General features: G+C 35.1%; 1 protein-coding gene across 1 annotated transcript in view; it reads left to right on the forward strand.

Moving 5' to 3' along the window:
• The window catches only part of SEMA3A (sema domain, immunoglobulin domain (Ig), short basic domain, secreted, (semaphorin) 3A), a 324,888-nt gene extending 316,944 nt beyond the window's left edge, over positions 1-7,944 (forward strand). The window contains exons 16-17 of the mRNA XM_006834338.1: positions 5,224-5,366; positions 6,973-7,944. Of these exons, the coding sequence (XP_006834401.1) occupies positions 5,224-5,366; positions 6,973-7,428 (599 nt within the window). The 3' untranslated portion in view covers positions 7,429-7,944. The remainder of the gene's footprint in view (positions 1-5,223; positions 5,367-6,972) is intronic.
• Positions 7,945-15,029: the final 7,085 nt, after the last annotated feature.

The raw sequence follows: 15,029 nt of genomic DNA on the forward strand, positions 1-15,029 counted from the left end.
TACCCTCTACCTTACCAAACATGATATCCTTCTCCAGTGACTGGTCCCTCCTGACAATATGTCTGAAGTATGAGAGACAAAGCTTGGCCATCCTGGCCTCCAGCAAGCACTCTGGCTGCACTTTTTACAACACAGATCTGTTGGTTCTTTTGGCAGCCCATAGCATTTTCAATGTTCTCCAACACCATAACTCAAAAGCATCAATTCTTCTATGGTCTTCCATATTCAGTGTCCAGCTTTCACATGCGTATGAGGTTATTGAAAATACCATGGCTTAGGTCAGGTGCACCTTAGTCCTCAAGCTGACTTCTTTGCTCTCAAACACTTTAAAAACGTCTTGTGCAGCAGATTTGCCTAATGCAATAGTTGTTTGATTTCTTCACTGCTGCTTCCATGAGTGTTGATAGTTGATCCAAGAAGAATGAAGTCCTTGACAATTTCAATGTTTTCTCCACTGATAAGAATGTTGTTTATTGGTCCAGTGGTGAGGATTTTTGTTTTCTTGACATTGAGATGCAATCCACACCAAAGGCAGTGCTCTTTGATCTTCATCAGTAAATACTTTTAAGTCCTCTTCACTATCAGCAAGTAAGGTTGTATCATCTGCATATCGCAGGTTGTTAACTGACAAGAGGACAATTAACAATGAGTTCTATTCTCAGAGAACTACTCAGCCTATTTTATGCTGACAGTTCTATGCAGAGCCCTTTACTTTAAAAAATAGCCAAAGTGACAGGATGTTTAACATTCCCAGAGAAAATTGGAGAGCCTAATAAGGTTGTTGTTATGAGTGCAGAATCAAAATACTGTTCCGGTTGGTAACATTTAAAAAATACACTCATATATACTTGAGAGATGAGACAGTATTATTGAATGTCTAATGATTCCTGGCAAGTGTGGTAGTTCCATAGAATAAGCACTGGATTGCAAACAACAACGTTGCCAGTTCAAGCCCACCAGCTGCTCTGTGGCAAACAGATGGAGCTTGCTGCTCTGCATTAAAGTCTCAGAAACCCTATGCAAGATGGCGATGAGTCAGAACAGACTCAACCACATGTAGCAACAACAACAAATGTCTCCTAGTCCATAAAAAAATGTATGCAAATAATGAGGGTAGAAGGTCAGAAAAGGCAATAGATATTTAGAGACTGACTTCTTATAATTCTAGTAAAGTATTTATAAGGTGGTAGGTATGGGAAAAATTAACAGAAAAATGTTCACATTTACAGTCATCACCCAAATATACAGAAATGGACTAAAGACATCTTAAATGAAAGTTCTGGCTCTCAGGTAAATGTTTCAAGTGGTAGAAAAGTTCAGCTGCAGGGGATTTAGCAAAAACAAATGTTTTCAATGTAAATTTACTTTTCGTTATTACTGTTAATGGTAGCAAAACCTAGCAAAACAATAAAACAGGAGAATTTCAAACCAAATAAACGTGATAGTTCATCTTGAACCTTATCATAGTTGAAAGTTAATGTGACAGGTGTTTTAGCTTCAGTTACTAGCAGGAGATATTTCTCTTTATTTCTTTTCTTTTGGACAAAAAAAAGAGGGACACTTTAATAGGTAATAAATAGTCTTGGTGTGGGGCTGTGGGTTAATGCTCTGGACTGCAGTCAGTTCGAACTGCCAGGTCAGTGGTTCGAGCTCACCATCCGTTCCTTGAAAACTCTATAGAGGGTCTCTATGAGTTGGAACTGATTCAATGGCACTTAACTACAACAATAATAGGGAATAAAGTGTTAAAATATTAGCAAAAGTAGTTATCCAAGCAATTAAACAAAAGCAACAATAATTTTATCTATTCATAAAAGTATTTAGGTGAAAAATATTTGAATGTCATGATGCTTCTTGAAGACTATTCTAATCTAAAAGCAACTTGGTATAAATACTTTGTTACATTAAATATAATTTTATATTGGATTGTACTATAGCAGACCCAACAACCCTTGGTGGTGGTGGTGGTGGTGGTTGTATGCCGTGGTGACCCTGTATTGGGTTTCCAAGGCTGTAAATCTTTATGGGAGCAGAAAGCCTCATCCTTCTCCCACAATACAGCTGGTAGTTTCAAATTGCAAGACCTTGAGTTTAGCAGCTGGACTTGCAACCACTATGCTACCAGAGCTCCTTAATAATCCTTGGTGATCCCCATATATCTTGGTATTTAGAAGGTTCTTAGTGAAGATACCTTGGTCCAAAGGATGCTCTCTCTTCCTGATTCTTCTTTCTTAGTAGTCTGGTTCCTTTCCCTCAGTTTGCTTCTCTCTCCTTTATATCTTGTATGACAAAATGTGCTGCAGGCCACACCTCAAGAAAATTCCCCTTGTGTAGTTTCAGGGCTGTGACCTGAGTTGTTGTTGTTGTTGTTAAGGGCTGTCGAGTTGATTCCAACTCATAGCAACCCTGGAATTTCAGAGGAGCAGCTAGTGGGTTTGAACTGCTGATCTCATGGTTTGCAGTGTAGTGCTGATCCCACAGTACTGCTACAGAAGTCTTTAACCTAAGTAATGGTGTTATATGCCTCCCTAATCCCCTTGTAAGGAGCTCTGGTAGCGTAGTGGTTACGAGTCGGGCTGCTAACCTTAGGGTCAGCAGTTCAAAATTACCAGCTCTTCCATGGGAAAAGATGATGTTTTCTGCTCCTGTAAAGATTTATAGCCTCGGAAATCCTGTACAGGGTCACTCTGAGTCGGAACTGACTCCACGGCACATAACAACAACAACAATCCCCTTATAACTGACTGACTGATTACACCAGATCACATCATGAAGGATGAGTGATATTATTACATAACTGCTAAATTACATTATTATGTAATTACCAAACCACTGAGAATCATGGGCAATTTGACACATATTTAGGGGGAACTCAATGCAATCCATGATATTGTTCAAAGTAAATGAAATGAGATCTCTTTACAATAACATCTAAGGACCACTCTTACTATACATCTTCAGAGACAGATGTATTTGTTCTTTTGGTAATCTATGCTATATTCAATATGACTCACCAATAGCATATTTCAAATGCATCAATTCTTCAGCCTTCCTTATTCATTGACCAACTTTTGCATGTATATTGAGAGATTGATACTATATTTATATTTAAATTCTCTTCCTACCATAAAAGTTGCACTGTTCTCAGCTATGAAACAACTAATCTATTGAGAGACTTAAAGAGACTTCTATGTCTGAGAGTAGTGACTTGCTTATATCCTTGAATTCTATAGTAACTTAGGATGGCATGCTCTTGATACTTTTGGATCTTGATAGAAAAACCTAGATGAGCAACAAGTCAATTACTGTTAAAAAGTTCTGTAGGGGAAAATAGGTCTGGAGACATTACTGGTGAGTGAGAACTTCTTGGTGGATCGCATGTCATTTGTTTTTAAATAAGTGGATTTTTCCTGTTACACTATATATCTTGTTGTCTTTAAGTGCCATTGAGTTGGTTATGACTCATTATATAGGGTTTCCAAGGAGTGGCTAATGTAAGGTCAATTGCTAAAATATGGGTTTGTTGGTCACAAAAGTTTAAACTGCAAATAGTTAACAAAAAGTAATGTGTCCATTATATATGTATTGAACTGTGTGACAAGGCATTGTAAAATTTCATGGTAGCTCCTGAATCAACTGAAATATTCCAGACTGTATTTACCATAGCGATTTTATTCTCTTTCCCGCGATATCTTCCAAACTAGCACAGAAACATTTACCATATTTATTCAATTCAAATATGCCATTGATTATAATATACACTAATAATTTCAGAGGAAAAATAAAGCCTACTGTTTTCAATGTAGATATAATATCTTGGAATCAATTATATTGGGTTTGGTTTGGTTATACTTCAGTAATTTAGTAGTTTTTCTTATATTCAGGGCTTTGAAATTATATGTAACAATAGACAGATAATTTCTCCAAATTAGAAATGTTTCACATATAAAGTAATAGAAAAAGAAGACATCAAGGTTGATATCTCTAACAAGACCAAATGGAGGCACAAAGGCACTTATAGTTTGGGTGAGAGTAGCGGACAATGAACATGGTGGTAACAGGGTTTAAAAGGAAGCAGTGTTTTGGAATGCTTTACCCTCATGAGTAAATTATATCAGCTATGACAGACAAAAGGACTCAGTTGATTATGACAAGAGTAAAACTGTCAGAGTGATGCCGAAAAGGCGGGGAAACATTTTTTTAATTAAATGTCTGGCTGAGTTTAGTGTAGAAAGCAAAAAATTTTCATCTGTCTACATTGTCAGCTTTCTGTGTATGTGAAAATATATTTATTATTTTCTAAATTAATTTAATAAGTTCCAGATTGTACAGGATGTCATAATGGAAACAGGATTATACAAGATTACAAGGAGTTTTTTTTCTCTAAATGAGTTTTACCTAGACTCCCTGGGTTGTACTTTTGATCTTAACTCTATGTCATTTACCACACTGAAGGAGGTTACATAAAGGGTAAAATAATAGAAACTTAATCAGGAAACAGGTTTCCTTATTGCTGTATTTATTACATACTCTTACCATATTCCTTGCCTAATTCTTGAAAATAAAGAATGTCCTTTAAAAATAGAACAATTGAAACCACATTGCATTGTAGTTATGTATCTTTATTCTGAGCCATCCCAAACATTTCATACCAATTGATCTTCAGAACAAACCTGTGGATTATTTAGAGGTTATTAGTGTGGAGTGTCAACTTCCTGAACTCTTCCTTCTGTAAAGCTCTAGATAAATATTATTGGTTGATGAATTTAATTATACAGATGGAAAACAAAAATAAAGAGGTAAAATAATTCCTCAGAAACAGGTTTTGTTTCTACTAGTCTGGTACAATAGCTATTTCAAGGGTCCCTTTACTCAGAATGTAGAAATTTGCAGTGAAAATAGCTTCACAAAGAATATTATTAAAACATATGAAGATATACAGTTATATTCCACACATGATTTATTTTGTTAATGTAATGCTATTTTATGGTAGACAAATCTCTGCATATGCTTTATATAACCCAGATCAAAATGATTAGTCTAGTTAGGTAGGCATTTGGGTTCTGAAACCTTACATCCTTGACATTTCTGCCATCCTCAATCTGTTTGTGAAAGCCTTCCAACTTGGCAACCAACTTGTCTCATAAATTTCCAAATGAATACTTTGGAACATTGAGATTGCTCCTTTAACAATTCCCATTTCATTTCCTCTTCACGGGCCAGATAATCACCATAGCCACAGCCTTGAAGAAAGAATCATCTATGGGGTAGAAAACAGTAGCACATTCCTGGAGTGCAGTCCGAAGTCACAGCGGGCTCTGGTCTACTGGCAATTCCAAAGGAGAAATGAAGAGCGGAAAGAAGAGGTACAGGAATGAAACTGATGGAAGTATTGTACCTAATTTACTGTTCAGTGACTCCAGTATGTTTGATTTTATGGAAGACAAAGTACTATGAATCTTTATTTTTTAATCTATCCATAGATCATTCATGAAATAAGTATTAATTGAAGGCTGGTTATATGACAGGTTTTGTATACTTGGAGTTAGGTGAACAAAGGGGAATTGGTAAGAGTTTCTGCCCTTCAAGGAGTTTACAGCTATGCTGGGATATATTTCAGAGATTTCATATTTTTCCTGTGGTTACCTGCAAAAGTAATTCTGTCATCTATATGTTTGTACACATAAAAAATCAAAACCTCCCACTGGTTTTAAGTTTTGCTCATTTAGTTCTTCCCTCCAAGCATGTTATTTCTTCTCTGGTAGTTTCTTCCTCAAATAAGGGAATGGAGTGGGTAAGGAGTAGTAAAGATATAGGGTGAGTCCAGACATATGGTATAGAATCAGGTAGATCTCTCTCCTCAGATCCATAGCTTCCTCTGTAAATTAGAGAATTGTGTAAAGAAAATTTCAGTCAGTATCTAAAATGTAAAGCTATAAAACATTAAATAATGATAACCAGACTATTTAGCTTATTTGAACAATATGTTATCTGTAAATATATGACCTATTCTGAATATAATGGTAAAAATCCTTCCATTACCTTTATGACATTTCTAGCTGAGCCTTTAAGTTATGCAATCATATCATACAAATGGTAAGGTTTATTTACTTATTTGGGCTTTCAGAGATATTTGTCATAAGCTTTTTTCAAAATAAAAGTGAGATTGAATACATTGGATATGTTCAAGCGCATATTACAAGTCCTAGAAAAACTGAAAAAATTACTAGGAATTTTCCTTCTGCTTGTTCAACTGCTGCTTTTTAAATTTCATTTCCAACATTTTTATTAGGTAATTCTAATGCCCCATTTTTAGAAGCAGTTTTCTAATGTTGATATCAAAATTCTGCCACATTTATATTCCTGCTTTTGTATTTATAGAGTCCCTATGTAGTACAAAAAGTTAAAACATTCAGCTGCTAACCAAAAGATTGGCGGTTCAAGTTTACCCAAAGGTTCCTCAGGAAAAAGGTCTGGTGGTTTACTTTTCAAAAAAGTGGCCATCCACACTCAATGGAGCACAATTCTACTTTGACACACATAGAAGAGAGTATCCAGGAGTCAGAATTCAGAAAACTAGTTTTTCAATTTACAAAATAAACTATAGCTTTGATCCTTCCTCCATTCATCTTATATATTTAAAGTTATTATTTTATTAACAAAATTCTATTGAAGTTGCAGTATAAGAAATGTTTTATGTGTAGATTAAAAATAATTGACAGAGATAATGATCTTTTTCTCTGAAGGGAAAATGCTATGATTTCTCTTAAATTAGATTTTTATTTTTACTGTTAAATATGTATTTAATGTTTATATATTATATTCAACACATAGCCTAATTTTTTACTGACACAGTATCACAGAACTTACATTTCTTTAAAATATATATGTAAAAACAACAACAACAACAACCCATTGCTGTGGAGATGATTCTGATTCATACATATACTCTTACTGCCTTCCTACCCCCAGATCAGAGTGGATGATCAAATCATCAGGACAGAACAAGGATTGCTATTGCGGAGCCTACAGCGGAAAAATTCGGGCAACTACTTGTGTCATGCTATAGAACATGGATTCATTCAAACTCTTCTTAAAGTGACATTGGAAGTCATCGACACAGAGCATTTAGAAGAACTACTTCAGAAAGATGATGATGGAGATGGCGCTAAGACCAAAGAGATATCCAACAGCATGACTCCTAGTCAGAAAGTCTGGTACAGAGACTTCATGCAGCTCATTAACCACCCCAACCTGAACACAATGGATGAGTTCTGTGAACAAGTTTGGAAAAGGGACCGAAAACAACGTCGGCAAAGACCTGGACATAGCCAAGGGAGCAATAATAAATGGAAGCACTTACAGGAAAATAAGAAAGGTAGAAACAGGAGGACCCACGAGTTTGAGAGGGCACCCAGGAGTGTCTGAGCTGCATTACCGTTAGAAACCTCAAACAAGTAGAAACTTGCTTAGACAATAACTGGAAAAAATGCAATATACATGAGCTTTTTCATGGCATTATGTGGATGTTTACAATGGTGGGAAATTCAGCTGAGTTCCACCAATTATAAATTAAGTCCATGAGTAACTTTCCTAACAGGCTTTCTTCCTAATACCAACACCTAATAGAGGTCACAGGTAAATGCAGATGTTCACTCTAGCTGACTTAATATTTCCTATGAGATTTCATTGTACAGGTTTCACTTTCTTTTTTGCCTGAGAAATAAAAATGTCATTTGCCATATTGTCATCTAAAGAAGAAAAACTGCATCAGCAAAGCCATTTTATTGAACTAAAAGTTTAAAATAAACTGCATGGATTTACTACACTGATGAATATTCCAAAATGTGGTTGGATTCAAGGATATTTTTTGTCTACCAGCACTCTTGTTTATATGTACTGGAGGAGTAAAATGATACTGAATGAAATGGTCTGTGGAAATATAAAAAACATAAACCATCCATCACCCAGAAGAAAAACGGAACACACTGATCTACTACTGATGTCTTCTTTCAGCTTTGATCTAAAGATGTATTTTATTAAAGCTATAATTTAAATGTACCATGACAAATATGCAGTAAAAATTAGTTCTTTTCTAAGCTAGAGTAGGTTTTTGTCTTACAAATATTGTGCTATATAGTTTTTGTTTTAAAAATTTCAATGTGTGCTGCTTTTTAAAAATTTTGTTTTCAGTTCCTTAAGAGGGATAGCTGATATTATTATAGAAATACATGCACACCCTTAACAGTAATTTCCTAAATCCTAGATATAAATTATTCTTTATTTTTCTGAGGAAATTAAACAAATGGAAGTCATTCACACCTTCCCATCTTTAAGTATTACTTAAATTAATGTTAACCTTCATACTGTTCTCATAAAAATAACAACAAAAAAGTCTTTAACCAGAAAAAAGGAAGAAATTAATTGATTTCTTAAATGCATTTTATTCCTCCTAGTGGATCAATTAGTAGAAAATGAGCTGCATTATTTTATTAAACTAAAAGCATTGTCTTAATATAGTGTTAATAAAAAATGTCTACATGGTATTTGAGACATAAAAGCTCTCTCTCTCTCTCTCTCTCTCTCTCTCTTTCTCTCTCTCTTCCATTGTGAATTTCATCTTATAACTTAATATATTTCTAAAAGAGAGAGAACATCTCTGATATCAAAACAACCAATATAAAGGTTAATTTTTTTCCACTCTGTTTATATCTCCATCAGTCATTTCCCAACTGCCACTTATTTCACCTCAACACAAGATTCTTCTTTTGTTGTTGTTGTTTTTTAAGCAGGAGTGATTTTTCACATAAACTATTGTCTCAGACACAACCCACCCTGAAATAATGTAAAACTCTTCATCCTCTGCAACAACTTATAAATGTTATAAAAGATTATTAATTAAGGGCTTGCCTACTTTTTTGTTTTATGATGACTCATTGGTAATCATTGACTTCATGGTGTAGAACACCTTCAGCATCACAATACTGTCTCTCTTGCACTGCACTCACCTTTCCAGGGATTCATCCTTAGGTCTTTCATTATGCACAAAAAAATGAAAAGAAGCATCATATTGCTAATTAATGAAGCATCATTGAAATTCTAACCCTAGCTGTCTTGGGATTCTAATTAACTCAGCCTTAATTTCTCACCTCAGACTACAGTGAAATTTTTACAATTCCTATCAGCTGAAATATTTTACAGATGGAGGCACATGTTTCAGTTTTAATGATTCCTTTGAATAAACAATTTGCTGATGCTTCTTTCAAATAAAAAGCCTAAAAATATTCTACATTCAGTTTTAGGCACCATTGACGAATGTCTTATTGCTTTTAGAAGTACATCCTCAAGTGGGAGCCAAATTGTTAAATTATTTGAAAGGCACACTCCTTACAGAAAAAAGTATTTTAAATATAAATTGCAGAACAATGAGTGCTCCAAAATAAGTCATTCTTGTATACATAAAGTATCTTAACTATACTAAAATGCAGTGATGCATTTCATTCTAAACTTGCAGCTGAAACAAATTTATTTGCAATAACAGAGGTATCTGATTTCTTATTAGTCTTCAAAATAATGGATTTGAAGGACTGTAGATTAAATGAGAACTGCAGGGATACTTTCCCATACCTGAATGCATTTTGTTTAGCTTTATGAAATACCAATAGAAGGAAAGTCAAGATTTTGTTTTAAAGGCTCAAAAATAAACAAATCTACTTGCATGTCTTTATAAACCATCAGGTCTAAGTTTTCAAAAAAAAACACAAAGCTATAACTTGCAAGTAAATAGCTCATTACAGTCATAACTTTCTACCAATGAGTATTGAGAGGGGCTATCTGCACGAAAAATAATCAATGTCCCATTTAATTTAGTTTTAATAGTCTTTTGCATTTGCATGTATCATCAGAGATGAAATGTGTTCAGAGACTCATGATTTTAAGCAACGTATGACAGCAATATCAAGATAGACAAGAGGTATATCCCAGCAGAGAAATCATAGTACAGTTGAAATCAAATGTAAACCGCATGTACATGCACCCTTAAAGCTTCTTTTTTTGTATTATTTAGTGATTTTCATCGGTATGTGTTTAATAGTTCAATTTTTGCTACCTACACATTAGGCAAAAGAGATGTAAATACTTTTGAAAAGAAGGGGAAGAACAGTGTAAAATGCTACGTTTTATAATTACTCCATTTCAATGTGTTCAACATCATCCTAAAAATGCAAAAGTTTCTCCTACAAGTGACAAGGTGGTTTATGTGTTATTTAAGGGCAGAAGGTGTATGCCCATTCACTAAGCATGTTTTTTGCCAGGTAGTAAATATGTTCCAAATCTGTATTTATCATTGCATTTCAGATGGGAACTAGAAAACTGGAGAGAAAAATGTAATGAAACTGCTGCTGTAAATTATTTCTTTTAGCATGTATTCAGTTGCTAAATACACATTTCTTCAAAATATTTGAATTCAGATGTCTTTACTGTTCCCTGTAGCATATGGTGTCAAGGAACATAAGTTTAGAAAATGTTGAGAACCAGAGTCAGGTTGCTACATAATCAGCTAACAGATTTCTTCATGTGTAGACATCTGTAAATTAAGTTCTCATGGTGATGATGTGAATTTTTATACCCTTTAAATTAAATATTTCTATTTTATATGTCATGCTTTAAAAGAAAATATGGAAATGAACTTTTATAATGTGTCTTTATAATAATCAATGTGGGTTCATTTAGGAGCTACAAAAATGCTCAGCTAGTCTTTTGAAATAGTCTATTCTGAAGGTCAAAGGAAAACACTTAAAAAATATAAAGTAATTAGTATATAACACAAAACATGTCTTTTAGAACAAAATTACTTATTATGTCCTTTGCATTCAACTTAATGGAAATCTATCAGGTTTCATGGCTCAAAAGACACAAAATGAGATCCAGCATCAGCTATTTTCTAATAAGGTATTAGATATAAACTGACCTGATGCCAAAGACACTCATACTTTTTATTTCAACTTTGTAATAAATATTTTAAATCAATGTTGTTTACAAAATACATGTTTCCATAAATAAGAAAAAAATATTTTTAAAAGAAATCTACAAAGTTCAACTAGTTTATTTGATTCATAACCATATTCTTATGTAATTGATTAGAGTAACACACTTTCTTTTTTTAGTTAGCAGATTAAGAGGACCAGGAAGTGAAAGAGACAATGAAGCAGAAAAAATGTTGTCTCATATAAAATGGTCAAATAAAAAGTAAAATAAATAAAACAATCTTGGTTATTCATTTGAAACATGCAAATACACATAGACAGTGGCAAGGAAGGCATTAAATAAAGCAAAACCAAGAAACCATTTATTTGAATATAAAATTTAACTTTTAGATACTTTGTGCTTTAGAACCAGATTCATACCCTTCCAATTATGTATATTGACCATCTGCTATGTGCTAGGCACTATGTTGATAATACTCAGATGAATGAGACATAACCCCTGTCCTTAAAGAGCTCACGATAAAATAAAGAAAACAGACAGAGATATACTTTTTCATCATTTTGCATATATGTCTTTCCAGATCTCCCTATATCTCAATCAAACGAATAACGTTTTCTTGCTAATTCTGTGCCTTATATATACACTTCTTACTGCCACACTTATCACAATGGTGTGATGTTTTTTTGTTGTTGTTTACATCCTTGACTCCCTTTCTAGACTGTGAGCTCCTTGAGGGCAGGGTCTGTATCTAATTTATCTTCTGCACCCAGTGCCGAGCATGATGACTGGCACAGAGTGGGAGCTCAATAAATCACTGTTGAAAAGAACCAGGTTACCATGTGATAAGTACCAAATGCAAGCTCTCAATAAAACTATTAATGGGAGCAAAAGAGAAATGAATTGGTGGCAATAGATCATGGAGGAGCTCCACACAAGTGATATGTGAACTGTGGATTAAAATATCAATCCAATTTCTTAGATTAAAAAGATGAGTTTGAAGAGGGACTAAGAGGAAGGAGATGTGAAAAAGTTTTTGTTTGTTTATTTTATTTCTTTGAGGGAGGGGAACAATTACTGCAAGTGGATGAAGCATAGGATTAACAATGGCAAGTCAAATGTTCCACTAGTATCGTAATTATCTTGTGCTGCTATTACAGAAATAATACAAATGAGTGACTTTAACAAATTGAAACTGCTTTTATTACATTTTAGGGGAGAAAGTTCAAATTCAGGATGCCAACTCTAGGAAATGGCTTCCCCTCTTGGTTAGCTCAGGAGGAAGATCCTTGTCTCTTCTGAGTTGCTTCTCCTGTGCAGTCTTCATTTGGCTTTCTTCCCCCATCTCTGCTCTGGTTGCTTGTTTACTCTTTTATAATTCAAAAGACATTGACTCAAGACACATCCTGCTCGATTTCCGCCTCACTAACATAACAAAGGCAAACCATCTCCAAGATGGATTATAACCACAAATTTAGAGATTAGAATTGAAAACACATATCTTTGTGGGATTCAATTCAATCCATAACATTCTAACCTTTCATTCCTAAAAACCCATGCTCTCCCCAGATTAAAAAAAAAAAAAAAATCACTGTATCATATCATTGCAAAAGTATTAAATAAATTCTAAGACCAAAATCTCTTCTGAAACTTCTAATTCAGAATTTAGACATGTCCTATCTGGGGCAAAATTCCTTTTCCGTTATTAATGAATGAAATCTACAATACAAATTATCTGCTTCCAAAGTACAATGGCAGAAAAGGCAAAAGGTTGACATCTTTCCCATGGTAGAAATTAGAAGAGATAGTAGCACCAAACAAGTCCAAAACTCAGCGGAAATAATTACATTAGCTCTCAGAAATAATGACATTATCTCAAAACTAATACTCTGTTCACTGAGATCATCTGGGCAAAGGTCCCATCCTCCTATCTCTGGGTATTAACCATGCCCTTTGAATTCTTGGTGGAGGTTACTTGGCCTTGGGATTCTATCTTCCATGTCTACTGTAATGATAATTCTGCTTCCTTGGCTTTGGCCAGTCCATTGTCCTAGGATGAGTGGCAACCCCAACTCCTTGACCCCAGAAGGTCCCATTCTTCTGCTCCCTGAGCATAGTATCCCTGCCCATGTAGCTTTGGGAAGCAACCACACTCCCTGGAACATCTTAACATCAGCCCCGCACTTCAGAAACCAGTTGTCAAAGATTTGATGCTTTGAAACCTTGGAGGTTGTGGTCCCCTCCTTTAAGATCCAGGAGACCACGACCCCACCTCTTAAAAACAAAGAAGGCTCTGTTTCCATGCTTCTTCCAACAGTTTGGTTGATCTCCAAGCAGATCCCTTTGTATCATACTGGGAGACAAAAGGTGACTCTCCTTTGGTCTGTTTCCTGCCTGTAGAATTCTGAGGCACATAATTAAAAAAAAGTAAAAGATGGACCTACAGATGCTGAGCTCTGGTAGCGTTGTTGTTGTTGTTATGTGCCGTGGAGTTGGTTCCGACTCTTAGCGACACTGTACAGGGTTTCCGAGGCTGTAAATCTTTACAGGAGTAGAAAGCCTCATGTGGTTACGAATCGGGCTGCGAACTGCAAGGTCAGCAGTTCGAAACTACCAGCTATTCTGAGGGAGAAAGATGAGGCTTTCTGCTCCCGTAAAGATTTACAGCGTCGGAAACCCTGTACAGGGTCACTATGAGTCTGAATCGACTCAACGGCACAGAACAACAATAGATGCTGAAATGAGATAAGAGCCTTCGCGCGGAGCTGGTAAACTAAATTTAGACTTCAAGCCTCCTAAATTGTAAGCTGCCACTCACTCATCTGTCAGTTTGTCATACTGTAGAGACTTGTGTATTGCTGTGATGATGGAAACTGTGTCTTCCCTGTTTTAAATATAAGCCAGTTCACCCATGGTGGATAGGTTTAAGCTGTGCTCGCAGATTAAGACAGACAAAGAGAAAGAGGTAGATTTCTTCTGAATGTTTAGCTATTGAAAACCTTATGAATAGCAGTAGAACACTGTCAGATATCAAAGAAATATTGAACCATTCTGAATGGCACCAGAATACTCTCAGAAAGAGTGTCAGAAAACTAGCCCCACAGGTTGGAAGGCAATCAAAATACAAATGGGGAAGAGCTGCCTCCTCTAAGTAGTGTTGACTTTGATGACATGAATGAGTAAGGCTTTTGGAACCTTTATTTGCTGATGGGGCAAAACACACAGTGAGGAGAAAAAGCTGTAAATATCCAATAATAGTTGGAACATGATATGTATAAAGTATGAATCTATGAAACCGAAATTTGTCAAAATGAAATGAAACACATAAAGATCTAGATCCTAGAAATTAGTGAGTTAAAAGGGACTGGTACTGGACAATTTGAATCAGATAACAATATGGTTTACTATGCTGGAATGACAAGTTGTAGAGGAATCGTATTATCATTCATCATCAAAAAGAATATTTCAAGATCTATCTTGAAGTATAATACTGTGTGGCATAGGATAATATCCATATGCCTACAAGGAAAACCAGTTAATATCATTTTATTCAAATTTAAGCACCAATGACTAAAGCCAGTGATGAAATTGAATAATTCTACGGAATTATTCATTAAGGAGCTCTGGTAAAGTAGTGGTTACAAGTCGGGCTGCTAACCTCAAGGTCAGCAGTTCGAAACTACCAGCCGTTCCAAGGGAAAAAGATGAGGCTCTCAGCTCCTGTTAAGATTTACAGCCTTGGAAACCCAGTACAGGGTCACTATGAGTCAGAACCGACTCCAAGGCATACTACCACCACCACTACCAAATTATTCATTATGAAATTGATCAAATATGCAATCAAGATGTATTCATAGTTAGTGGTGATTAGAATGCAATGGTTGGAAACAAGTACTACATTCTGTATGCTGAAGAAGAATCAGTAGTTGGAAAATATGCCCTTGTGAGAGAAATGATGCTAGATACCGTATGGTAGAATTTTGCAAGACCAATGACTTGTTCATTACAAATACCTTTTTCTAAACAACATAAAAGATGAATAGACA

The sequence above is a fragment of the Chrysochloris asiatica genome, unplaced genomic scaffold, assembly GCF_000296735.1.
Source record: "Chrysochloris asiatica unplaced genomic scaffold, ChrAsi1.0 scaffold00010, whole genome shotgun sequence".
Classification (NCBI taxonomy): Eukaryota; Metazoa; Chordata; class Mammalia; order Afrosoricida; family Chrysochloridae; genus Chrysochloris; species Chrysochloris asiatica.